Below are 26754 nucleotides of genomic sequence, written 5' to 3' on the forward strand. Positions count from 1 at the left end.
AGTCTTTCCTTCAGCTTCTCCTGTGTGATTCTAAGAAGAAGGGCTGCATTTTCCTCCTGCTGATGAAGGTTGATTAGCAGTCAGGTGGGGAGAGACTCTGGGGATGGTACAACACATTAATTAAATCACTTCTACCAGCTAAGTGGTGACACTGTGATTTATAGCAGAGCTAACTCAACAAGACATTGGCATTTGCTGGGCACCAAGAAGAGGAGCAGCCAAGCCAGGAAGCAGGTGGGACTGGGGGATTGTACACTTTACAAAAAAGTGGGGGGATGTTAATACATGCTGCTGATGGGGGGTATTTTCAGAGCAGTTCAGGAAGACCTGAAGGGCTGCAAGTGGAGGATCAGAAACTCTGCCTTGCCCATACAGAAAATGTTTTAGTATGCACCAACAGCTGGTTTTTTTTAAAATTCTTTAATTTAATCATATGATAACCTATGTTTATAAGCCACTTTTCATCCTGAAATATCCCAAAGTGCTTTATAAATTATAGACAGTCTATGAAGGAATCACTGTGCCTGCTGCTTCAGACAAAATAATAGGAATTTTTGAAAGGCAGAGTGTATGTCAGAGCAGGAGTATGGGCCAATGGTTACTACAGTAGTCTGGGAACCAGGAGTTCTGGCTTCTATTCCCAGCTCTGCTGCAGACTCCTTGTGTAAGTTAGCTCAACTCTGTGTTTGTTTCTCCATCTGCAAAAGAGGAGTTAATGTTACTTAACAACTTTTGCATTAGGCTTTGAAATTCTCAGTAGGTATTAAAGAGAGAAGACACACAGCATGAGAGATTTAGGGTGGACATTAGGAAAAATTTCCTACCTGTAGGGTAGTTAAGCACTGGAACAAATTATCTACGGAGGTTGTGGAATCTCCATCACTGGAGGTTTTAAGAACAGGTTTGTTAGAGAAACACCTGTCAAGCATGGTCTAGATAATGCTTAGTCCTGCCTCAATGCAGGGGACTCAACTAGCTGACCTGCTGAGGTCCCTTCCAATCCTACATTTCTATGATTCTATGACAAGGCTCAAGGAAACTTTGCCTCTATCCAGCTTCTATTTTGTTGAGGATTTCAATATTCTAAAGGTACCAATTTAAGCAATCTGTCAGCTAGAAAACTCTGCTTTCTGGTAATAGAGCTGTGACCTGTTCTTTATGAAACCAGGTGAAATTCCTGTATCTGTATAATGGAGATATTTACTTGCTTTTGAAAATACTTTGAGATCCTTGGGTGGAAGGTGTAATAAGTGCAAAGCATTACTATTACTACGAGCAGTACTTCAAGATCATTTTAGTATGCCTCTTTGCCTTGGTAATTCTTTGATTTTTGTTTCTCCTTAGAAGCTTTTAGTAAACATTTTAAAGCAGTGTGGGCTATTAAGCCCAACCCTCCCCTCCCCCTTTTTAAAAAGAGATATCTCTTGTATACATAAAAGGGGAAAAAAGTAATAATGGATTATCCCATCATTACATTGTTTGAGGAGCGAGCAGGTGAACTTTAAGTTAAGAATGCGTTGTAAGTTTTTGTAGCTTTTCTAACTCTGTCTGTGACCATGGCAGAAGCCAGAAGCTAAGAGAGGGTCAGGCTTGGTCACTAGGTCAGTGGGAGACAATGAAGGAAAACATTCAGTGGGAGATATTGGTCCCTCTTAGTCAATAGTGTTCATATTATTAACTGGTGTTGCACCAATGCCTAGAAGCCTCGTTCATTATTGGGATGACGCTGTGCTAGGTATTGTACATGCACATAATGAAAAGATGGTTGCTGGTGCAACTGATTCAAAATCTAAGTAAGAAAGAACCTATCCCCCTGCACAGTGATCCGTGGGAAGGAGATCCCAGCTACAAGAAAGCCAAGGTTGTTCCTCATTGTTTGTGGTCACTAAAGATTTCACAATTCTCTTCACATAAGGAGATGTGTATGACTCATTGTTCTGGCCATCTTGTGAATTAGGTTATTATACTTTGCTGATCTAACTTCAACTTTCCATTTCAGTTGAAGACAATATTTTCTGTTTTTGTCCTAAATGGTTTGTTGTGTGCTATTCACGTAATTGCCACGTTTCTTCAGAGGTGATTGCTTTTTACCAATAGATGAAATGGTTTGAAGTAGTAATAACTTGCATTTCTTGTATCTCCCCTATCCAAGGATCACACAACGCTCTATAGACAATAAATTGATCCTCCTCAGCATTCATTTTAGGAAAACGCTATAGCCATGCAGAAATGTGGGTCATAGAAGAAGCCTGTGGTACAACAGAGACTAGAACTCAGATTTTCTGCAGTGCTTTACTAGCAAATTCCTCCTTCACGTTGTAAAGTTTGTAAAGTGCGTTGGGGCCTTCCGCATGACAAGCACTCTATACATATAAAAGATGATTTAACTCTGGATTAACTGGATGGCTGGCCTAGTTTTAAATGGATCCATATGCATCTCCTTTTCATCATGACAATAAATTTCCAGCACGGTGAGCAGGGGGTTAGCCGCATGACTCCCATTAACGTTAACTTTATTTCAGTAATGAGGTGATAGATGTAGTACAATCAGTGAAGCTCACATAATCACAGCGATGAGACAAAAGCATGCCGCAATAAATACTGTTCAGGATGATGACACTGACAACACTGATAGATTACACTGAGGATGGCAAAACCGGTGTCAGTGGCAAAATGATGGAGCGAGGTTGAAGATCATGCTTCAGTGTGCAATAATAAAGGATTATAAGGGACAGTAATATACTGCATTAGCATAGCTATGAAGGACAAGGACACTAGTCATAGGACAGGATGCAGTCAGCGAGAATACTCAGCAGTCTAGGCTCCCATGAAAGTCACTAGAAATAGAGAGTTTACAAGATTGGGCCCTTAAAGATAATTCAGGGAAGATAATGAGGAATTACATAGGGATCACCATGGGGATGTTGTGATGAAAGCTACGTCTACACCACCGCTGCAGTGCCGTAGCTGTACTGCCGTAGCATGGAGGTTTCCTATGTCAACAGAAGGTGTTTTTCCTTCGATGTAGTTGATCCATCTCTCCGTGAGGTGGTAACTAGGTCAACGGAAGGCTCCTTAAATGCCGTCGACTTAGTCCTGTCTACAGCGAGGGTCAGTTCGACTTAACTACGGTACTCAGAGTGCAAAATTTTTCATAGCCTTGAGCAACATAGCTAGGTCAACCTATGGTTTAAGTGTAGACTAGGCCAAAGCCAACAGTAGGGAGAGAACTGTAGGAGTGGGGGGGACAACGATGGGGTGGGAAGTAGCAGGGAACCACGTTACCATTGCAGCTCTGTTACTTTACGTAATAAGAGTTTTCCACCTACAACTAGAGTTGGAAAGATTTGAGGGAAATTAGCAGATCCGTTAGCATACAACTCCTTCCCTCCAGCACAAAACCAAAAATAAAGCATCCATTGTTAAGTGAAATTGACTGGAAGGAACAGTTAGATATGTTGCACTTGCAGACAACTTAAGGGGCCCTTTGTCAGTTGTTAGTTAATAAAAATAGTTGTGAATTATTATGATCTCATGTGATGACTGTAGGCTATTTTATTGTTAAAAATCACAGTCATAAAATGAAATGCTAAAGTTAGGCTTCTAAATAAATGTCCTCATTTTTCAGAAGTGCTGAGCACCCATTGACTGTAATGGGAACTGCTGAGAGAAAATAAGTGAGAGCGCTTATTTAAATAGCTAAATATTAACTTAAAAGCATAAATTGTCAATTTATGTAGATCATAAAAATTCCAACCAAAGAATACAAGATCCTGGATGCCTTTGACAGTAAATTGAAGAAACACAAGTTGAGTCAAGTTAAAAAAAGTTAACTTTAGCCGTCATTTTTTGATTATGTAACAACTAGCGTCTAATGTGTTTGGTTTTTTGTTTCATATGTTTTGCTTTTAAAAAAGAGAATTTAAAAATTCCATAAAGAAACCACATATCTTAGAATAAAACATCCTGTCAAAATATATAATAGTCCATTCAAGCTGAAATATAACTACTGTAGACAGTGCAGTGTGATGCAGCACAAAACCCATTTTACAACTCCCTTTGAAGCGCTCTGGTAACTCCTAAAACTGCTTAATGTCTTACACAAAGTATACCTGACCTGGACTGACCAAAGCATAAACTACTTGATTTTATTTTAGTGTTTGGAGTCACCAAATGTGGGGACTCTTTGGACAAGCCAATCTGCTCTAGCTTGTCTTTAGCGAGCCTCTGATTTTAACACGATAGCTACTATATCTGAGACACATTCATGACATGAACAAGGTGTCTTTCACTTCACTTGGATTTAGTGTCTTGGGGGAAAACGCTTGAGGATGGGAGCTGAATTGTTTCCACACTGGTGCTGCTCAGCACTGAAGCTACATGGCCTGCCCCATCATGTCCTTGATCTTGGGACACAATGTTTTTTGTTCTGCCATCCCTATTTGCTGCGCTATCCATTGTCACTGCAGATACTCAAGCATAGCGTGGAGAGACCTGATCAATATTTCTTTGTTGTGCAGCTCTGTATTAACTACATCTCACTTTCCTTTTGACAGTGACACAGATCACATGCTGCTGCTGCCACCGTCATGAGAAACAAGCAAAAGCGTATTCATTATGTTAAAAGCGACAGAGCACGCAAACCTCACCCTGACTTGGTTACCTGAAAATCAACATCTCCATCTGATTAAGCAACTACCAGCCAGTCGCTTTCCCCCTCGAACCTTGATGGGGCAGGGTTGTGACAAGTGCACACAGTGGGACATCAAAAACATTTCATCTGTGCTCACAAATAGCTTAGTTTGTTTTAATGGCCTGGTCCCTTGCAGAGTTTCTATCACGAACCTTAGTTTTCAGGAATGAATCTCTCAGCTGTTTGAAATGGGATCAAGCTGAAAACGATGCCAGGGAGAATCCCAGTTCAGTCTAAAACCTTCATCCCCCTACCCAACCAAAACGCTCATTAACTTTGCCCTAAATCCTATCTTCTGGATTTGGCCCTTAAACAAATTTGACCCATCAAGTCATTTTTTTGAGTTGTAGGACCCGAAAACCTATTATTAGGGTCAGAAAAGTGACTTTGTATAAGTGACAGCTTATTTAACAGATCTGCTCCTGGTGTGTGTTCCAACGATCTTCTTATTGAATGACAATTTAATTTATTCCTATTAGCCCTACCGAATCAGCACAGAGCTGAGAGAGGAAGCTGGGTTTTAACTTCATTAATCTGCAGAACTAACTTAGGTCTCAGTGGTGCCACCTCTTATAATCTTATTGTGAGTCTTATGATAGTTGGTGCTTCTCCTAAAGCCCCAGTTTCTGGAATTAGATCATTACCTGACACACTCAGCTTTCCTTTAAGAAAAAGACTGTAGACCTCATAGTTGCAGAGGAAAGCTTGAAACTGTGAACCTTAAATGATCCAGCATCAAAATGCAAATAAAAATAAATATTAATTTAAAAAAAATGATGGGTGATTACGCATGGTCCAGAAAGATCCTTGCTTGACTCTCCAATCCCAGTTTGGGTTTGCAGGACAGGCAGTTCAAAAAAGCATCTTTATACTTGTACACTGAGAAAGACTTGCTCTGGAGTCACCAAAGACACAGAAATCACAAACCCTCTTGATATTCTTAAAAAATAACTTTTCAACCTAAAGCTGCAGTTATAAGGAAGTGAGCTAGCTCCAGGTCAATTGTTTGTAAAGCTCTAACCCCAAAAGAGCGTTTCAATTGATCATTCGCAAGGATTTAGTTCATGTGTCATTACTGAGTCCTTTCACCATTTAAAAAAATATTGAAATAGTCAAGTGTCGAGAGGCGCTACTGAGCCCACATAGTACTTTGCCCCTCCCTCCCATGTCTTATTCCCCTTACAAACAAACAACATGCAATAAACTGTGCTGGCATTGAGCCAGGATCTCATAACCAGTGGCCCTTCTCTTTCTTTAGCTATCTAGAGGTCCTCAGTAAGATGCAGAAAGAATAGGACCTATTGACCCGGAAAAAATAAGTGTAAACCCTTTGGGGCAGGGTCCATCTTTTTGTTGTATGTCTATACAGGGCTAAACCGGACAGTCTCTACGCAAAAGAATAAATGGACACAAATCTGACATCAGGAATCATAACATTCAAAAACCGGTAGGAGAACACTTCAACCTCTCTGGCCACTCAGTAAAAGATTTGAGGGTGGCAATTTTGCAACAGAAAAGCTTCAAAAACAGACTCCAACGAGAAACTGCTGAGCTTGAATTAATATGCAAACTAGATACCATTAACTTGGGTTTGAATAGAGACTGGGAGTGGCTGGGTTATTACACATATTGAACAGTAGAGGAAATACCTGATAGGTGGGGGTGGGGAGAGGTATAGGGCCTGAAGGAAAGGCAAAGAATCCAGAAAGGAGACAGTGGAAATGGTGATGGTGGGTGTCAGGGAATGAAGGAAATAAAGGAATGGAAAGAGCTGGAGCAGACGCACAGCACTCCAGTGTTCTGGAATGGGAGAGGACCTCACAGGGCTTGCCTAGACCCAGAGTTGCACCTTTTTAAAGGCGTGATTTTAAACCGGTTTAATTACACGGATGCACAAGGCCCTCTGTGTGCCTGCTTGTTTCGGTTAAAACAGAGCTTATGGGGGTTTAGCTTAAACTCCACTAGAAGCAGGTTTAAACTGACTTTAAATAAGCCCCTCCTAGAGCAGAATAAGAGCGTCCCTGCCGGGGATTGCGCCAATTTAACTAAACGTGTGTGTGTGTGCCGGGGTTTGCGCCAATTTAACTAAACGTGTGTGTCTGTGTGTGGACAAGGCCTCAGGCAACCATGACGTGAAAGGGGGCTGCATCTCTGAACCCTCCTTGAGTATATGGATACACAAGTGGGTGGAGGGGACTTGAAAACCAAAAGAACGCTCAGAACTCACCCACTGTCCTGAGGCAGGTGATGGCTGGGGGGAAGAAGGGGGGCTTTGCTCTCCCATCCCCTCCTAGCAGCTGCTTTTCTCAGATACCAGGGTGTCACCCTTCTCCTGTAGTTGCCTCTGTCCTGGGGTCCAGGGCTGGGGAGCGCTGAGTACGTCTCCACTCTCCCTTGCTACCCCACTCGGTTGTGTGGAAAGGGGCAGCTGAGGGGTTGTCCCCTCCCCGCCATTTGTCTTTGCACTAGGGCAGGAGAGAATTTTCTCAGCGGTTCTCCCGCTCCCTGAGGCTGGCTGCCCCCTTCTCGATGAGGCTCCCGGAGAGGGGAAGCAGGTCTCAGCAGCCCACCCACAGTGACAGTGTGGGGGGAGAGGGGCAAGAAAAACGCAGGAAGGCTGCCACCAACGCTTGACCATCATTGGTCAGAACAGGAGCTGGGGGCGGGACTCTTGCTGGTACATCTCACTGGAATTTGAGCGCGTCCGCTCTCAGCTTTACTCCTGGAGCCGCGTTCCTGTGACGACTCCTCCAGCCCTGCCCGACCAGACAGTTCTGACCAGCGTTTGCTGCACCGAATCCGCACGGGACTTTCAGTTGCTCTGCAAAAGCAAATCAACAGACCGGCTCGGTACTGCAAACTCAGTCCTTGCTATCTCCATGCTGCAGGGTGCACACAGGTCAAGTCAAGGAGACTTTGTGGGCATGACAAGCTCGAAGAGACAGTTATACTGGCAGTTATCCGTCAGAAGTAAGTAAGATCGCCTCGGAAAGTTACTCATTGTCTGTTTGGGGCTTGATCGGAGGGGTACATTTGTCATTGCTGAGCTGTTGGCAGTTTGCTGTGTAGTGCGATACCATCTCTTTTGTTTCTCCCAGGGTCAGGTACTTTTCTTTATTACAGTGGTTGTGAATTAGGCTGCCTCAAACCAGTGACTTATCTAGATGACACACTCTGTATGACAACACCTAAGCATGAGGGTGAAATGTTAAAAACCCAAGCAGCCTTAACTTTTTGGGGTTTTTGTGGGTTTGTTTGCCCTTTGACTGCAGTACTGTTGAAGAAGAAGAGTTGGCAATACAGGAGGAATTGCACATTTCCTTGAGGAACATGGATCACCTTTTGTCCCCTGCACTCAGAAAGCGTTCCTGTTTTTTGCCAAGTGAAGTTTTGTCTCAGTAGCTCAAAGGGACACATGCCAGACTTCATCCTGAATGGGAGAATGCTACTTAAGTCTTATAGTAACCTCTGCTGGCTGATCAATGGTGTTACATTGGTGTTAGCCTCAGCCTGCCTTCCTGGCAGTTGATCTCAACAAAAACTGATCAAAGTAAAGAGGGGGTGAAGAAAGTAAGAGGGGTGGTGAATTGATTACTCATAACTGTCATGGACTTTTTAAAAGACATGGGGATTTCAAGTTTATATATTATGCAAACTATGAACTGTCCATCCAAGTATGAATGAGTTTACTTGCTGGGATGATAGAGCCATGTAAATTACTACAAAGGGGCCCTGAAAATGTGATTTGGACACATTAATACATTTGAAATAGGATGTAATTCTCCAACCTCCATACAGAGTGGCAGTCTACACAGTTGGAAGCTTCATTTTTCATGCCGTGTTTGGATCAGGACTGTGTATTTGCAGAACAGTTTGGGCTACCCAGACAGTCTTCCAGGAAGTTATACCCTCCCTTATCACCCTCTTATCAGACTGTTGCACTTTCTGCTTGTAAATCTACACAAGAGCTAGGTATAATTTGTATTAAAATAAGACCACGAGCCCCATCTGAGATGAAGGCCAATAGTACTAGGCACTGTACATACATGGAGTCCTTGCCCAAAAGAGTTTACAATCTAAATAGACAAGGGACACAAAACGGGGAGGGGAAACAGAGAGATGAAGTGACTTACCCAGGGTCACACAGCAGATCAGTGACAGGGCTGGAAATAAAACCCAGGTCCCTTGGCTCTCACTTCAGTGCTCTATCTGCTGGTCATACGGACTGCACCTTGTGGTAGAAAATATTTATTGTATGTGAGGAGAGCTGGGCCCAATCTGAAACTCCCACAAAACTGGCAGAAGATCAGATATGATCTGTCTCTACAATTAGCTATCCGCAATCTCAGTTATGTGCATCACATACTTTGGATCTCCTTTCTGCTGCTCAGTCCCATCTGTAACAGTAATGTGTGGTCTTCCCCGTACACAAGAAATTCTGCTTTCTCAAACCACGTAGTGCTTGCTATCTGGTCTTCCTGTTCAAACAGCAGGCTCTCAACAGCCAGGGAGAAAGTGTGCCACATTTCCCACTCCTCTCCCCTCTGCAACCTTCATATTACAGTTTGCACCATAGATAAGAGATATCCAAGCTACCGCAAGTGTCCTTCATTCTAAAGCCATTTTAATCATCCTTGAAAAAAATTCATATTTCCAACCTAGCTGAAGCTGTGGTTTAAAAACTACACTAGCTGCCAAGTGAGTCAGACCAGTGCAGTGTTAGAAAGCACAATATATAGAGTGCAGGTTGCTAAGAGCCAGAAGTGTGTGGTTGGGAGTCCTTAGTAATGAGAGACAGAAACCAACACCATTTTGCCTTCTGCTTTCCCTTCATCTCCAGCAGATGAGGCTGTGGGTTGTTGTTTTTTTTCTTTTTCGCCACCTACAGTAGTTTCCCACTGATATAATGGGAATGCACAGGGCCCTTTTTTAAGACTCCCACAATTTACTGAACTTGTTAACCCCTTGGAGGTTACTCATTAGGGGAGAAGGGATTCTCCTCCCCACAATTTGCCAAGATTGAGAAAAAGTATCAATCCTGCATGCAAATTTGATAAAGGAAATTGGCATGATTAGACTGGAACTGAAGAAGCAAAACAATTAGCCCACCACAAAATAAATCCATGGACTAATTACGTAAAAAGCTCAGTGTCAGCAAAAAGAAGAGGGAAGGCAAAGAGAGGGTAGAAGGTTGTCAGAAGTAAAAGGATATTAGCAGTTGCTGTATCTAGTGCTTTATAGTCAAAGCTTTACAATTCTTTAATCCTATGACCACATATTAACTACTGCAAGGGTCCAGAGCCTAAAAAGTTATCAATAAGGGAAGTGGAGTGATAAATTTTCACTGTAATATAGTCAAAATACCTAAGAGACTCCGCGAGACTGAGAGGCGAGAATGCTAAAGCCGTGGTCATCCAATGTTCAGTGAGGATCCCAAGCCAGACTCTGCGTTTGCCCATTCACCGTTTCACTCTATTAAGCTCAGAAAAAAAGACGTCCCATGCTTCTCTTCAGCCCTGGTCCCTGCACAGTTTTTACACTACCCTTTTCCAAGTCATCACTAGCTGAGGATTTGCAGGAAAGGAATCGTGCACAAGCTCTTCTAAGCACAGGACAAGTTTTCCAGGAATCTTAACTCTGCTTAGCTGATTGGTTTGACAGATAGAATCACTAGATCTCATATAATGCGGCTGTCACTTTCATAACCAACATATAAAATTTAGTCACAGCTGATACTTCGAATGGAGGAAGGATAAGTTTCTGGCATGTATTACTATACCCCACTGCAGGAATCTTCTGTTGGCACTCAGCTACCTCAGATTTCTCAACGGAGAATAAGTTTCTATAGGCTAGCTCTCACACTTTGCCTTTTTCAGACCATTAAGAGAAACCATGTTATTTCTCTTTATGGAACGGAAAGAAAAAAAAATGGTTTCCTGTTTGCCCACACCTGCTTTCCTTGATTAGAATATATTTACCTTCACTGTCACGTCTCACCCTATTGCTTTATCTGGATTTATTGTTTTGCTCCATCTACCCCATAGTACAAGGGCACACAAAGACTAGGAAAACAAGTGAGGTTTTAAAACACATTAGCTGACTTTTTACATACCCTTTGGCCCCTAGCATAGACAGGATTTAGACACCTTTACAGATGCATGAGCTGGACACGGTACTCCCAGAATTGACAATGGTCCCCTAACACGTTTCTAAACTCCACCTATTTCACGAGTCTAGACAGCGTCCAAGAGATTCCCCTATGGTTGTATAGGCTGAGCTTTTCTTACAATTTCCTACCACCGCCATTCTACCAGTGACACCAGTGACAGGGGGTCTAGTGTAGACAAAGCATTAGGGTATTTTACGACCACAATGTTTAACCTAAAAACTCAGTCTAAGTAGGAAGGCACGGAAGGAAGAAGTGCCAGGGCCTGGTGGTGCGGCACTGTACTAGAGCTCTACTGGCGTGGCTGTGCACTTGTGAGAAGTGTTAAAATACAGCTCAGCATTGACAAGGCCTTACACAAATCTGACTGTCCTCTCTGAAAAGACAGGTTGGGGGTGGTGGGGTGGTACAGGGACAAAGCACCAGACACCCTCTTTGACATTAAGATGATCACATTGGCTATCTCCTCAGACTTCATGCTCCATTGTTTCTCAAAGTCCTGGTCTACATTTGTTTGCTGGCATAGCTATGATGGTTAGGGGTGTGATTTTTTCACACTCCCAACCCACACGGCTATGTAGGCGAAAGCCTGAGGCTATGTAGCACGACAGATGCTACCAGCTGACGCTCTAGCACTGTAGGGCAGACACTTGCTATAGTGACAGAAGGAATTGTTCCATCACTGTAGTAAATCCACCCCCCCCCAAAGGCAGTAGTTAGCTCAATGGAAGAATGCTTCTGTCATCCTAGCTGTGTCTACCATGGGGGTTAGGTTGGCTTAAATACATCTCTTGGGGTGTGAATTTTTCACACCTCTGAGTAACGTAGCTCGGTCAACTTAAGTTTTAGGAACAGATGCAGTTTTACTGGCAAGACAGTCCTTTTGCCCGTATAAGCTGCATCTCCACTGGGGGTTCTGCCAGTAAAGGTTTATCGGCACAGCTATATCTGCCCGTCAGTAGGCAGCTGCCATGCCTCAGTACCATGCTTCTCCAAGCCCACCCAAAAGCACAGACATACAACTTTATGTACCATGATGTTTCTTCCAGCAAGTTGCCATAGGAGGGCAGCAAATGGGAGAAAGGATTGTGACCAGATAAAATTCTGCTGTCACAGCTCCATGAGATACAAGTTTTTAAGACTTTCCATAGGACGTGCTGGCCAGGGACATTTTATTTTCCAAGACCTTCTCTCATTTGAAAACTTTTGGGAAAGGATGAGGAAAAAAATGCAAGTGAGTTTTCACAATTTCACATATCAGAGGTGGCTGGTAACTTTTTAATTCTCGCTTATGCCACATGCAGTTTAACTATAAGTACACCAGAACACCCTGCAATGGGATAAAGAATATTTTAACAACGGGATGTCCTAAAATACCGGCCACATTATTCTAATTTCTTAATTGGGTAAACTGATTTATCCCAAGGGAGGAATAAGAGGTATTAATATACATGAGCACAAAGTCCGAACCATGGAAATACACAAGGTGCACAGATATGGTAGAGCCGAGAGCGGAAGAGAACAGGAGTGAGGTGCTGTATATATCAGAACTGCCTAGTTTGGCTCAGTGCTAGGGAGTCTGACTTTCAGGAAACATAAATTCTCTCTGCATTTAGAAGCACGGGAAAAACATTTCTCCCAACTCCCTTCTTTCAGACTGGCCTCACGGAGACATCAGAAGGGAAGATTTAAACTGCAGCCTACAAGAGAGATAGGAAACTGCAGGGGGAAATCAACATTGTGTTCAATTAGCACGCTAATTAGATTGAAATCTCAACCTAGAGAGTCCTCCCAGCAGCAGGTCAGAACCCCATGCTGGAACGTCATTAATAAGCTGTTAATAGAACTACTGCAAAACTGGCTGCTAATCTAACTTCAGAGAAGGGCTAGAGCCACGTGACATTTTAGTCTAATTACTTACTACATCAGGATCTCACTACAATCAGGATCCCAAAACACCTCAGTTCTTCTGCTTTCTGCTTCCTGCCCCTGCACAACCAGGAGCGAAGCATTTTGGAGCGACGCTGATCTGCAGCACCAGCAGCAGAAGCCTCAGTACTTCAGGCAAGGAGATCTGAATAATCAAGAGTTGGAGGACTTACAGGTTACCCTGCGAGACTTTCTTTAGTTAAGGTTTCCTAGCTAGGATGGCATATGTGTCCACTCACAAAAAAGCCCCAGCCCTTGCAGAGCTCTCCCTTCTCTCTCATGTTATGGGAACTGAAGGCTCCATGAATTCCAGAGGGCACTTTGCTCTGCCAGTTTAAACTGGGAGGCACACAGATACTATGATGGTGGGCTCCAGTAAAAAAAAAACAAAACAAAAAAAACAACAACCCCTGACAGAAAGGAGAGATGAGTTATTTTGGTCAAGATGAAGGATGACCTTTCTCCAGGATAATCTACGGATTGGAAGGAGTCAGCCAATGGCTACAAGAAACATCAATACTTTCAACTATTCCATATAAACCCAATAAATAATTCATAGTTACATATAAAGTCTGCATCATGGATGCTGAAAAGTCCTCCAGGAGATAAGCTCTATAGGCATTCTTTACCTTTTAAGCACAAAAAATCCCTCTTCATATCTACAGCAGTCGGTCTAAAGTCCATGTTCTTTGGAGATATAATTTAACTTCTATGTATAGATGAAAGGCTGTATTATGCCCTTTTCTAGGCTGATCTATAGACTAAATCCATTGCGTGTATCCTAAATGGTAGCCCTTCAGTTAGATTAACCATTCAAAGGATTCCCCCCCACCCATCCATGGCAGGTCTGTCCTGTTCTTCCCTCTTAATAGGAGAGGTTTTCCCACAGAAATAAGTCCCAAGCTGAGATTGCAAATCACTCTGTTTGTCTTTGGAAATCTCAAGATGAGAGTTTAAGCTCTTGTCTTGCTGTTCCAGACGCCAGTCCTCAGTTTGTTTTCCCCATGTTAGTTCAGATTTTGCAGCTTTCAAATAGGCAGGAGCTCAGGGGGATACTCGCCATAGCAGTACTTTGCAATGGGGTCTCTGTAGGTGTTTTCGTGCTGCACGCTCTGTTGGAAAGAGAGGGAAAAGCCCTTAGGAACAACATGTGCTATTAAAAAGCAGCTCTCCAGTGTAAAATACCTCATTCCTCTCCCACAAAGGGAAGGTGGCAGTGGTGTTTATATGGCAATGGCTGTTTCACAGACACACCATCATAGTATCTAGGGAGCATAGCTTAAAAAAAAAAAAAAATTTACTTGCAACATTACAACACACGTTCGCTGAACTGTAGCCAGAAGCTCCTTTAGAGTAAATACCCAAGCAGGCTGGAGTCAGACTGCTCGAGTTCCTGTGCACACATTCTAATCAAACTCTATTCAAAAACAAACAAACAAAACAAGTCAGTGCTTGAGATACAGAAGTGTATAGCAGAGGAACCTAGAGTCAAGACACTGGATCTCCCCTCCCCAAAGACCTAGAGACATTTGGATCTATCATCCCTCATTTATGGTTCAGGCATCATCTCTACTTTGTAATAGGAACTCCTGCTTAAGTACACCATAAGAAGGCGGGGGTATCACCTCACCACTATCTTCCAACAGGTACGGTGTTTGCTTAAAACAAGACTTCTGCTAACCAAACAGGCTTGAAATGGTGGTGGTTTTAATTATAAATACCTAGCATTGGTTTGTGTATTTTTAACATCACTTAAAATTTCTACAGTCAGCAGACTTACAGTGGTGATTACCCAGATGTATTGTTTCCTTTACAGTACAATATAGGATTACTAAAGCTGCTGGGGAAACAGGCAGACTAATGTACTTGGTTGGCCGCATTTCAGTCTCGTAGTCCCTTTACAGCATGTCTCTAGTGCTAAGAACAAGTCAGTGTCCATTTCTGTACTGCTCTAGCAGTGCATTATGCCCCTAGTTTAGTGAGAAAGCAACTCACCTATCTCCCAAGACTGGCTCCCAAGGACAACCTCAACGTGAACAAGTGTTGGCTCACATGCACTCACATGTGCACATATAAGAAATATAGGGCTTCTCTTCACTACTGGGGTAAGTCAACCTAAGTTACGCTACTCCAGCTATGTGAATAACGTAGCTGGAGTCGATGTAGCTTAGGTCAACTTACAGTGGTGCCTTCACTGCTCTGCGTTGATGGGAGACACTCTCCAGTCGAGCTCCCTTATTCTTCTTGGAGAGGTGGAGTACCAGGGTCGACCGGAGAGTGCTCTGCCATCAATTTAGTGGGACTTCACTAGACCCGCTAAATTGACCCCTGCTGCATCGATTGCAGCAGCATTGATCTCCCCATAGTAAAGACAAACCCATACATTTAGAGCATCAACACCACCTTCTCAGATATTTTTGGCACCTCCCTTCCCTCCTCCACTTCACATGCTGCAGCATCTGACCTGTGATGAAGTCCTGCACTTGGCCAAGCACAACTCAAAGTGATCTTCCACAGCCGTGAAGAGGTTCTGGAAAGCGATAGCTGCCCGGTTCAGGAAACGCTCCAGGAGAAGTTGCTGAGAGAGGCAGAAATAATAAGCACCTATGTAAGTTAGTTACGGAAGGGGAATGGAGAAAAGTGGATTTCTTTGTTAGCATACACTGAGAGTTTGACAATTAAGGTTACAGCAGAACAATTTCACCAAACTTTTCTTCTCACATTGTCTTTTGAAAGGTTTATTAGCAATGCTTTCTCAGTGCTCCATTTTTTAATAATAATATTCAAAGTAGCTTTGGATTGTGCCTGCTTAATGGAACGTAGGGAAGTGCTGAAGTGCCAATACTCAAGGCCCAGGAAAGATCGTTGAAAACGAGAGCTTTGAGTCATGAAGAAAGATGTTCTTGTGGCCGCAGCTCTGTGATGCAAGAAGGAAATCTGGGCTCATTTCCTGATTCAAAGTCCCTTAATCTTTGTGCCTCGGTTTTCCCTGATGTCTCATCAGTAAAATGGGGATAATACTTCCCTTCTGTACTTCATGAGAAGCTTCATCAATGTTTACCTGGCACTCAGACACTACAGGGAGAGGGGTTTGTGTTTGTCCAAGCCAACATTCCCTGCTACCAGGTATCAACCTCCCCAAGCTCATTCAGCTGTGAAGAATCATGCCTCTGCTGTTCACATACACAGTGCTGCCCCAAAACCAACGCCAAGGAGCAGGCACGTAGTGCTTAACCCGACATGCTGGCAGCAGCAGTCTTCTCCGTTTCACTCTAGTGCTTCCGCCACCAGCATCTTGGGTTGAGCACTACCTGGAGGAGTGGCAAAGGAGCAGTCCTTCCCCCTGAAAGTCTGATGCCAGTTTTGTTGCACATCTGATCCAATCTGCACCTCTCTAGGGGAGGTATCTGAATGTCAGGATAGTCAACTGGTATAAGCTTGCAGTCTTAGGGTGACATCTGTTGGCATCCTACAGACCTGACACTTGGTTATTATTAAGCATCCAAAAAGAAGTTTACAGGCAGTGGAAAGTTATGATAGGATCCTCTGGGATAAGAGGTGTAATACAAGCATAAGACGTTGTTATTACAGTGGGCTGGAAAAAACTTTGACATTTTTGCATTCTCTGGAAAACGGTTCCGTCAAAATCAGAATACTTAACAAAAATGACGCCAGTTTGCCAAAATTTCATTTTCGAGAAAAACCAGGAACAGAGTTCCAAGGACATCAAAACATCCAAAACAGTTGGAACGAAACACTGATTTTTTTCTGTTTGGAAATAACTTTTTGTTTTGAATTTTTTTTTTATTTTGTATTACATAAAAAAGGTGCACTGAAACATTTCAATCTTGTCAAAAGGAAATGTACTGATTTAACCCAAAATAATGATGCAGAGTGGCCTCCCTCTCATACAAGGAGGGTTACCGCCCCCTGGTGGGCACCACCAATCTCGCCCCACCCCACCCTCTTTGCGGCTCAGTTGTGGCTACACCAGGAAAGGAGGCTGACGTCCCTCCCAGGAAGCTGAGCCCTCAGCGGAGCCTGCGACAGGCAGCAGGGAGAAAAGGCAAACCACTGCCCCAGGAGATGGAAGACCTTGGGGAGAGACCAGAGGAAGGGCTGCCTGACTGTGAGATTGAGAGCCAGGTCCCAGCAGCGATGGAGTAGCGACAGCAGGAACTGCTAGGAAGTAGCCCAGGGAAAGAAGATTTTGGTCTGGTTGTGCTGCCGGGATGTGAGGCAGCAACCACATGTTTCCCTGCCAACCCGGTGGCGGGATTGCCTGCCCTTGCTAGGGCCCTGCGCTGAGACCTGGTGGAGCAGGGTGGGCCCGGATCCCCTACCCCCAGCCCTGTGTGCGAGGCTAGCAGTGCACTAACCTTTAGGCCAGAAGGCCAGCAACATAGACAATTGTTGCTGTTTGCTCCATCGAGGAGCCTGAGAGCTATAAACCGTTAATTGCTCTGCCCATGCTGAGCAGGCCAGAGCTCTAGCCTATTGCTACTTGCCCCAGCCAGGAGGCAGCGGGCCACAGACTGCTGAAGTGCTTTGCCCACACCCAGAGGGTCAGAGCCCGAGACTGTGCTGTGCCCACCCTGCCAGGAGGCCAGGGCTACCAGCTGACTGCAGGAGTGGTTGACTTCTTCTTGTTGGAGACCTGAAATGATATCTGGGTGATTGTGTGGCTGTAAGGTAGAACAGCCGATGGACACACTGACTGATGGATGCTGCCAGGAGAGGGCACCCGGACTCAGAGGGAGGATGGCGACAAATGGATTTTTCAAAAATTTTCTTTCATGGAGAATTTTTAAATTTACTGCCTCTCTTTCTTAACTGGAATGAAGAAATCTCAAAATCCCCCGCAAAATGGACTTTCCATCCTCTACAGAGCTCGAGCGGTTATTGTGAGACAATTTCTGACACGGTCCTAGCAGGCTTTCCCCCGTGTCCAGGTCCCCTCACCATGAGCACACACACGTGGCCGGCCGTCTGAACAGGATAAGCAAAGAGGCGCTCCACGCACCTTGTTGGGCTGCAGGCAGCAGGAAACGCAGTACTCGTACACGCTGCAACAACCGTTGGGCAGGCAGCTCTCACAACTATAGAGCTTTGCGCTAGGCACATTGACGTTACAACAGCCGTTCACCAACACGTCCTTCCTTTCACAGACGTAGCCTGAAAAACAGAGGAAAAAGGAGTAACTTACAGAATCCACTCTGCTGCGCCTCCCACTGGAGCAGGGGCATGGAACATAACGGGGCTCTCATAAGGAGCGCATGTACAAGATTAGGATCCTATCATTTGAGAACAGCCAAGTTTGAGAAATGCTGCTGTACACCAATGACTGATATGACCAGGTGGCCCAGCAGATGCTATTTGGAAATAATGAATCTTACGGCCAGTCTGTACTATAATAATACTTTGTAGATAAATATATTGGACTAAAATACATTCTAAGGACCAAAACTTACACTCTTCCTAATTTGGCGTAGTGCTTTTTTCTTTTCTTTTCTTTTTTTTTTTTTGGGGGGGGAGGGGTTACAGTAATTTCACCCAATACTTCTCCAGATAGATCACTGCCCCTCTCAATCTGAAAAAGAACCCTGTCCCAGATACACACTGTTTAGTGATTGCAGTAATCCGTGGGTGCGATTGTCGCTTGATCCAACATACCCAAACTAGCTTTAATCTTGCTAGTTTGGCTACCGGAGTAGCAAAGCCGTGGCAGTGTGAGCTGCACAAATCCAACTGAAATCCTGGGTAAGTACTTCTAAGGCTAGCCGGCACTGACGTTCACATTGCGGGGGCTTCATTGCTCCGGGCCCCATCCTAGCAAATTAAAGCTATTTTAGGTATATCAGCTTGCGCTGCAATCATGCCCCATGATTATACCCTGCGTACGAAACAGACTTGTCACTTAGGAGGAGGCTTAACTGAGTAGGTCCATTATGAACCTCTCTGAAGAAGCAGCATCGCCTCAATGTTTTAGGGAATGTGTAAACTAGGAACTTTGGGGACTGGCGTTCAAATCCTAGCTTGACTCACAAGTGACAGCGAGTTTAGTAGACCAGTAGTTCTCAACCGGGAGTCTGGGGCCCCCTGGGGGCCACGAGCTGGTTTCAGGGGGTCCGCCAATTAGGGCTAGCATTAGACTCGCTGGGGCCCAGGGCACAAAGCTGAAGCCCCACTGCATGGGGCGGAAGCCCGGGGCTCTGGGTCCCACCACCCAGGGCTAAAATTGAAGGCTGAGCAAAGTAGCTTTGCAGGGGCCCCGGGCAATTGCCCTGCTTGCTGCCCCCTAACGCCGGCCCTGGCTTTTATATGCAGAAAAAAAACAGGTGGGCTGTGGAGTTTTTATAGCTTTTTGCGGGGGGCCTCTGAAAGAAAAATATTGAGAACCCTGCAGTAGATCTCAGTTTAGTCTCTACTTGCGTACATCACAAAAGCTACTACACAATTTTTTCATGACTGATGACGACCTCTCGTCAAGAAAAGCCCAGTGCTGGAACAACAAGAGCCAGGTGCATCGCAAAGCTGTCTGTGGGGGAAGCTTGTACAAGACTCCTTGCTTAAAGTCGTCCTGGTTAACATTGTTTCGTTGTTACATTGCTGATCACTTAGGGAACATGCTCATTTGAAGTTGCGCAATGCTCCCTTTTAACCTTGTTTGGCAGCCGTCCGCTTTGTGCACTGCTTGCAGGAAGAGCAGCCAGTTGGAGCTAGCTGGTGGGGGCTTAGAACCAGGGTGGGCTGGCAGCCCCCCTATCAGCTCCCCGCTCCCCTAAGTTCCCTGAGCTGCAGCCGCCCAGCAGGCTACCAATTGCCAGCAGTTCAGCTGTCCCTCCCCCCACTGCCATGTGCTGCTCCTGCCCTCTGCCTTGGAGCTGCTCTCTGGAGTCTCCTGCTTGCGGGGGGGGAGGGAGGGGGGCAGGAGGGAAGAAGAAGAGGGGGGCTAATGTCAGGGTGTCCCCCTCCCCCTTGCTCCTGACCCCACTTACCCCATCTCCATAGAGCAAGGGGGGACATGACAGGGCTTGGGACAGAGGGAGCTTGCTGATTAACTTAACAAGGCAGTGTACTCAAGAGTGGGTCAGAGAACTTAAAGGGGAACTGTGCTTGTAAGTATCTTAAAAACAGATTTGCAATAATAAAACAATGACATTAGTTGAGCATTTGAGCAAGTCGTGAATCATTTTCAGACAAGCCAAAAGAAAGAAAGATGATGTTTGTAGTGTACCTTTAAAAGAAAAACTGCATGTATTTTACCTCTAATGGATGCCATTATGAAATATGCCCTCTGCATTCCTATTAGGGGCAGACCAGTTGGTCATTTTAAAGTTGTTTGAATGTATCTATTTGAGAAGGATGAGTGGCCAGTGATCTTAGGGTTTTGTTGCAATAAAACATGAAAAGGAACTAGGGTGGAAATGTCGCCTACACTTAAGCCATCTCACATTATGAACCAGTTAGATCTCAGAAGCTAAGGAGGGATGGGGTCAGCTTCAGAATTTGGATGGGTCCATTTAAGTGCCACAGAAGGTGAATCCTGCAGAAAGCATTCTACTCACTTCCCCAAGTCAACACTGAACCAAAATTCCAAGCATGGTGTTTTTAAAAATACGTAAAAGTGCAATGACTGGAGTTTTTACTGTCCTGGCTGAATTCAAATTTCAAGTAGCAATCCCTCCACTTTAGTGCATTCCCACTAGAGTAAATTATTTTGTTATGGGAAATGTCTCAAATGCTACTTCCCTATAATAGAACATGGTCTCCAGATGAAGTGAAGGGTGTTCAAGAATGTATGCAACTACCTCTGGCGTGCTGTTAAGATAGCTGCTGCATTCACCCCAGAAGTACCTACAGCCATTACTGAACATCCCGTGCTTCAATTCAAGGGGGTGTCCTATTGCAAGGAAGCTGAACATAGCCATTATATGAACAACATACCCTCATATCTCAGTGTCCGTACTTTGACCCGTTAACCTTTTAACCCCAATTGGGGATATTGCAGATTATGTATTCCTTACGCCATCCGATCTAAACTGAACTTCACACCCCTTGATAATCTGTATGTTATTCCCTGATAACCAGAAACTTCTATGCTTAAACTCTGTACCGTTTTCTTTTTTAACATCATCTTAATAAAATTCTTAAATCTGAGTCAACATTTCTACAACAGAAGAATTTACTCTAGTGTGAATGCATGAGAGTGGAGGGAATTGCTACTTGAGGGTCCCAGCAAAGATCAGAGGGTACACACAGTGCTGAGCATTATGGTTTGCAGGAAAGGCTCTTATCAGTGGCCTTACCCAGCTCATCCGTAATGAATAGCTTCCCCTGGACAGAATTTCTGCACTGGTTACTCAGCTGACTGCTATTTCCCAGGCTGAACTGCACCTTCCACATGATGGGCTCATGTTCCTGTACCTGGAGAAGATTCCGATCGCGTATTGTCCTCTCTTCCTGCAACAAACCACAGCAATGCAAGTTAACACACAGTTCCCTTCTCTTACTCAACTCTGCGCTCCATTCCCTCAGCTAAACTCTAATTCAGGGGTCTCAAACACACGGCCCGCATGCGGCCTGCGGGGTTATTTTCTGCTGCCTGCCAGCTCCCTGCGACTCCTGCACCCCCTCCAGCATTTACCTAGAGCGGCTCCGGCCCAGTGCGCACCGGGGGCAGGGCAGGGAAGGGGTGGGAAGAGGTGGGGCAGGGGTGGGGCCTCACAGAAGGGGTGGGGTGGGGGCGGGGCCAGGGCAGCGGGGCAGTTGGTAGGTGGTGCGGTCCTCGGACCAATGTACTAGTCCTCATGTGGCCCTCATGGTCATTTAAGTTTGAGACCCCTGCTCTAATTGTTGCAATTCCCAAGACAGAAGGAAACTGCAAGAAACTAACACAGTATGAGATATCACACCGACAGTCAAAAACAGTGGTTTACCACATATTGCGTGTAACATTAAACCAACATCATAAAAATTAAGGGGGCTGTAGATATTAAGTGCAGAACTATTTAACACAATGTACCTCAGACATTATTTCAGGCCATAAAAGTAGCATTCCCTTCTCTAAGTAACATACGTTACAAGTTGTTTCACCCTCTTCCTAGTAACACAAAGAATGCTCTCTCCTTTCCATCCCCCATCAGCCATCTTTACAAAGCAGGGACACTAAGAACAATAAAATGTGTACTTCTGTAGTACCTTTCATCCAAGGATCCCAAAGTACTTGGTCAATGTTCACTTTGAAATAAGCCTTGCTACCCACTTCTGGAGAGGTTTATTAAATATTGTTGTTCCCAGTTTAAAGATGGGAGAAACTGAGGCATATAGCACTGAAAGCCTATATTTTCCAGAAGCATCCGATGAAGTGAGCTGTAGCTCACGAAAGCTTATGCTCAAATAAATTTGTTACTCTCTAAGATGCCACAAGAACTCTTTTTCTTTTCACTAACTTTGGGTAACTTGAAACACCTAGGGTCTAATTTTCGTTGGTGCAGCCCTTCTAGGACTCCAGTTTAGGTCAAAAAGAGCTGCAGTTTCTCGGCACCTCTGAAAATCAGGTCCTGCAGATGCTCGGCACCCAAAATCACTGACCACTTGTAAAAATTTGGCTTAGCTTAACTGATTTACTCAAAGTCATATAGGGAGTCAGTGGGGCAGCCAGGGCAGAAACCAAGAATCTGGACACCTGGCCCCCATGTTCTAGTCACTAAAACACACTCCCTTGCAAGATCTACTAATGCTCCAGACAGGTCAGACATACAAAGCTGCTTTTTCTACCTCACCTCAAATAAAGATGTTGTGATATATGATAGAGGCAGTTCAAGACCAGCCAGGCGAGGTCCATTTGAGGATGGACAGATACTCAAAACATTTCAAGATTGCCTTTGGAAACCCATCTTACACATGCACCTTTAAAGCAGCTCTGCAGACCAAAAGAATAGGGTTTTATGTGGGTGCTGCTCAAGAAAGTACAACAGGCATCAAGAAATTTAGGCCTCATGTTGGACTTATCCTAAGATTGTAACAATTCTAGAGCAAGTCTCACCAGCAGGAATCTATATTTTTCTTTAAACAAAGACCTAATTTCAGGGATATTTTTAACAAAGCTCATTTACAAGGGGGGAAAATGTCCTGACCTTTAATAAAAGAAGGTTAGTTCATTTAAGAAAATAATGAATTTACACATGTAGAGATTTTCATGGTCACCTAAGGGAGTTAAGTATTCAGCTCCCATTAATTTTCACCATTTATGATATCTGCTCTCTTTCGGCAGCTCACTGAGATCCCAATCCTTCAACCAGATTTACAAATGCAGGCCCTTATGCCTGCATGGCTCCTAATGTAGAATTAGGGCCTTTGCTTGGAGCAGTTAGTTTCACTTTTTGGCCCTTATGCACAATGCTGTTATCCTGCTTGGAATGGCATTTCACAACATACATTACAAGAGAATACTTTGATCCCATAAAACTTTCCAGTTGCCCTTTAGATCCCACGAACACGTTGCTATGAGGTATTACTGATGTAAAACGTTCACTTGACACAAAGTTTCAGGTTCAGGCTCCTAACTTACTAACAGTACCCCTTAAATCTTACTGAAGATGCTGGCGGAACAAAAGGAACCTATGATAAGATTTTGAGATCCATCATTAACACAAGTTTTTAAAAAAAAAATCTTAGTATTTCAGCATATTATTTTTAGGTCACTCTGCTAAACACCACAAATAATTTACAACCTGCAAGAGAAATCATTTTTAAAATCTCTTACGATGTGCTGCAAGTTTACACAGGGTAAACTTACCCTTGCTTAGCACAGGGTGGGGGGATGTTCTCTATCTCAAGGAGCTTACAGACAAGGGGCCCAAACCTGCAGCCATCACCAGGTGTAGTACTTATTTCAAATTTGTAGTCATACAATGGGAGTACTTCCAGCAGTAATAAGCACCATATTTGACATTAAGTGTTTTTGTAGGGCTGGGCCTTGACTTACAGAGAAATGGGGCAGTGAGGGGGGAAAAGACAAAGAAGAAAAGCAATACTGACCTGTTTGAAAGTACTGGTAAGGAAATAGATGAGGGAGAGTCCAAATACAATACCCAGGACCCAACGCTTCCTCAGCAGCCTGCGCCACACCATTGACAGAAAGTGCACCATTCCCACATACACCTTTACTGACACTGCTCTGTTGGGTTTTTCCCCCTGTTGCACTACCTGCATCAGGTTCTGATTCTCCCTGGATTTTTCTCATTTATCCTTCAGCCACTGCATTTGCTCCATTAGGCGGGGAATGAAAAGAACCCCTAGAGGTAAACTAATGTTTCCAGGAGTGCATCAATCAGCTGCACACTGAACCAGCCGGAGAAGTCTCTGGAGGAGCTGGAAGAACACTAAAAAAACAAAAACAAAAAAACCCTTTGAACATAAAAGCTATAGCTTAAAATCCTCACCAGGAGTTTGGGACTAAACACAGAGAGAAAAGCCGCAGCTTTCCCTGCATGAGCAAATGTTTAAACCGAGCTGTTTAGGGGGGAACACACTTCAAGAGGATTCTGTAACCTTAAAAAGCAAAGGGAAGTCTCAGCTGCAGCCAGGTCCATCTAACTATCTTTACGCACAGATTTAGCCTGAAATAGAGGCAATCTAACAAAAGACACTAGTCTCGAGAGGAAACCTCCAAGTCAGCATGCCCTCCAGTCTCGGTCCAGCCCGCTCCTCCCTGGCGAGCCCCATTCCCCCCAGGGCATGCTCCTAAAACAAGGGTGGCGTATGGGGACCCCAGGAGCTTCCTGGGCCTGTCTACATAGAATCATAGACTCTCAGGGTTGGAAGGGACCTGAGGAGGTCATCCAGTCCAACCCCCTGCTCAAAGCAGGACCGATCCTCAATTTTTGCCCCAGATCCCTAAATGGCCCCCTCAAGGATTGAACTCACAACCCTGGGTTTAGCAGGCCAATGCTCAAACCACCGAGCTGTCCCTCCCCCCATATCCAACGGGGGGGGGGGGGGGGAAATACCCTCGCCTCCTTTCTCAGAAAAGGATCAACCAAAAAAAAACCCCAAACCGAGTCGCTGATTCCGAAGCGCCGAATCTGAAGCTACTGCGCCGCTAACCCGCCCCCTCCCTGCCCCTGTCACCTGCACCAAAGGAACCGAAACGCACCCGCAACGCGCTCCCGATCCCGATCCCGATCCCGATCCGATTCCGCTCCGGCGCAGGACCCGCGGCGCCCGTCGCCCCAGCCTGACAGGCCGCGGGAGAAGAGGGAGGGAGGAAGTTACTTTGTGTCCCTCCTGGAAGCGGGGGGGGGATCGGAAGTCACCAGTCACGTGGGTGGCTTTGTTTCTCCCCGTTGGCTTGGCAGGGTTTGGGCGACGGAGCTTGTGATTGCTGGATTGTGAGGGTAGGTGAAGGGGCTCGGTGCTGTCTGTCCTCCTCCTGTCTAGCGTGGTGTGTTTTTCGAGAGTGAAATCCTGCATTTTAAAAGGGTGGGATGGTGACTCTGTGGTATCCGTGTTTATTGTGCTGCTGCGTTCAAAGAAGGGGGAGATTCCTCTCCTTCCCTACCCAACCCCCCCCCCGCAATTGTTTAGCCACCGCCTTCATCGCAAGTTTCATTTGCCAAATCTCGTAATAGCTGGGGAAGCCTGAGCGCAGCCAGAGAAATAGTCGGTCATCAGATCAAACGCTCTGCAGCCTTACCCTTGTTAGGTTAGCTTCAAATTGCAGCGTATTGTGAGGCATCGGGACAGGCCTGCCCTGTTGTGTGTGTGCATAATAAACAGACAAGAAGGTTTGCATGTCTGCTTTTTATTCTGTGTTTGTACAGCACCTAGCACAATGGTGCCTTAGTCCTTGACTGGGGCTTCTAGTTAGTACTGAAATACAAATAATAAAAATAAAAACAGTTTATTTTGCAAATATGACCCGTTAGAGCATTCTGTTCTTATACCTAATTAGTATGGTACTCTAATTAGTATGGTACTCTTTGCCTGTGATGTGAACACTGGAATACTGTGCAATCTTTGACTATCCAAAGTCCTCTGTTAGCAAGAAGTATGTAGCCTGATTTGTTTGTTCCTGGTATAAATGCTAGTGTGCATATGGCACAGCAGGTGCAAAATTACCATATGTCACAACAGGATGTGGAACTGCCAAATCCAGACACAACTCAATCATTCAGTGTTTAAGTTAGGTATCTTTTGAGATGGCATCTACCCCAATGGTATCTGGCCTTTGGTTTGTAGTACTGGGTACAAGGCCAAAGATCAGCTGTCCTATTGGATCCCGAGTTAGTCTTGGTTCCTAACCCTTTGCGGTTCTCTTTACTGCCCCCACTATGGCTGATGCCTAAAATGACGTCCCTCTGCAAAGGACCATGCTTGGCTTTGGTAGGGGAAAACATTTGCAAAGACAAATTGATGGATAGTCACCCTATAGCACAAGCTAGTGGTGCCCCAACAGACTGAGCTCAAGGCTGGGAGAGGGGTCAGGAACTCCTGAGTTCTCACACTGACTTCTGAGTTCTCACACTGACTTCTGCTCTCATCCTGCGATCAGACCTGCATGGGCAGATCTCTGCTATAACGTGGAACCCTGTGGCTGTGCATAGGCACAGGAATCTGCTTGCACGCATCAGACTGAGGCCTTGGGCAAGTCACTTAACCACTCTCTGTCTCACTCCATTTGTAAAAAGGGGGTAATATTGTGTATGTAGCTTGCAGGGGTGTTGTGAGTATGGGTTAACATTTACACAGCATCGGGGGGGAGAAAAAGTAAATTATTGTTAAAATGCTAAGTACTGTCACCATGATTGCAGCTTCAATTTTATTTGCAGGGGAGGGGGCGGGGTATCTTTTATAATATATTCTGAACCCTAAAACACGACCTTGGATTCAAAAATGTATATAACCAAAGGGCTGCCATGAGTTACAAAGAAGATGTTTGTAATCAGAACAGTCCTTGTGG

At 44.7% G+C, this 26754-nt stretch overlaps 2 protein-coding genes across 8 annotated transcripts in view; one reads left to right on the top strand and one right to left on the bottom strand.

Moving 5' to 3' along the window:
* Positions 1 to 2472: 2472 nt before the first annotated feature.
* On the bottom strand, positions 2473 to 25101 carry SPRING1 (SREBF pathway regulator in golgi 1). 5 transcript variants are annotated; one of them, XR_006286071.1, is made up of 8 exons: positions 24949 to 25101; positions 23832 to 24175; positions 21098 to 21251; positions 17812 to 17963; positions 15253 to 15366; positions 13418 to 13900; positions 8827 to 8924; positions 2473 to 7514 (listed from the first exon to the last, which is right to left on the bottom strand). XR_006286071.1 is itself a non-coding variant. In XM_037879230.2 (6 exons), exons 2-6 carry the CDS (start codon positions 24003 to 24005, stop codon positions 13817 to 13819), a joined length of 678 nt encoding a protein of 225 aa, XP_037735158.1. In that variant the 5' UTR covers positions 24006 to 24175; positions 24949 to 25101; the 3' UTR covers positions 12108 to 13816. The 5 variants fall into 5 exon arrangements, 2 of the variants coding, with proteins under 2 accessions (XP_037735158.1, XP_037735159.1); XR_006286070.1 differs by having other exon boundaries at positions 2473 to 8123; XR_005222422.2 differs by having other exon boundaries at positions 2473 to 8924.
* RNFT2 (ring finger protein, transmembrane 2) overlaps positions 25041 to 26754 on the top strand; it is a 34465-nt gene continuing 32751 nt past the window's right edge. For 2 of the 3 annotated variants that reach the window (XM_007071904.4, XM_037879229.2), the window contains exon 1: positions 25061 to 25189. The gene's annotated coding sequence lies outside the window, so the exon portion shown is untranslated. Of the gene's footprint in view, positions 25190 to 26754 lie in introns of all 3 variants that reach the window. The other variant, XM_027834104.3, reaches the window with a different exon arrangement.

Source organism: Chelonia mydas, chromosome 15 (genome assembly GCF_015237465.2).
Source record: "Chelonia mydas isolate rCheMyd1 chromosome 15, rCheMyd1.pri.v2, whole genome shotgun sequence".
NCBI lineage: Eukaryota > Metazoa > Chordata > Testudines > Cheloniidae > Chelonia > Chelonia mydas.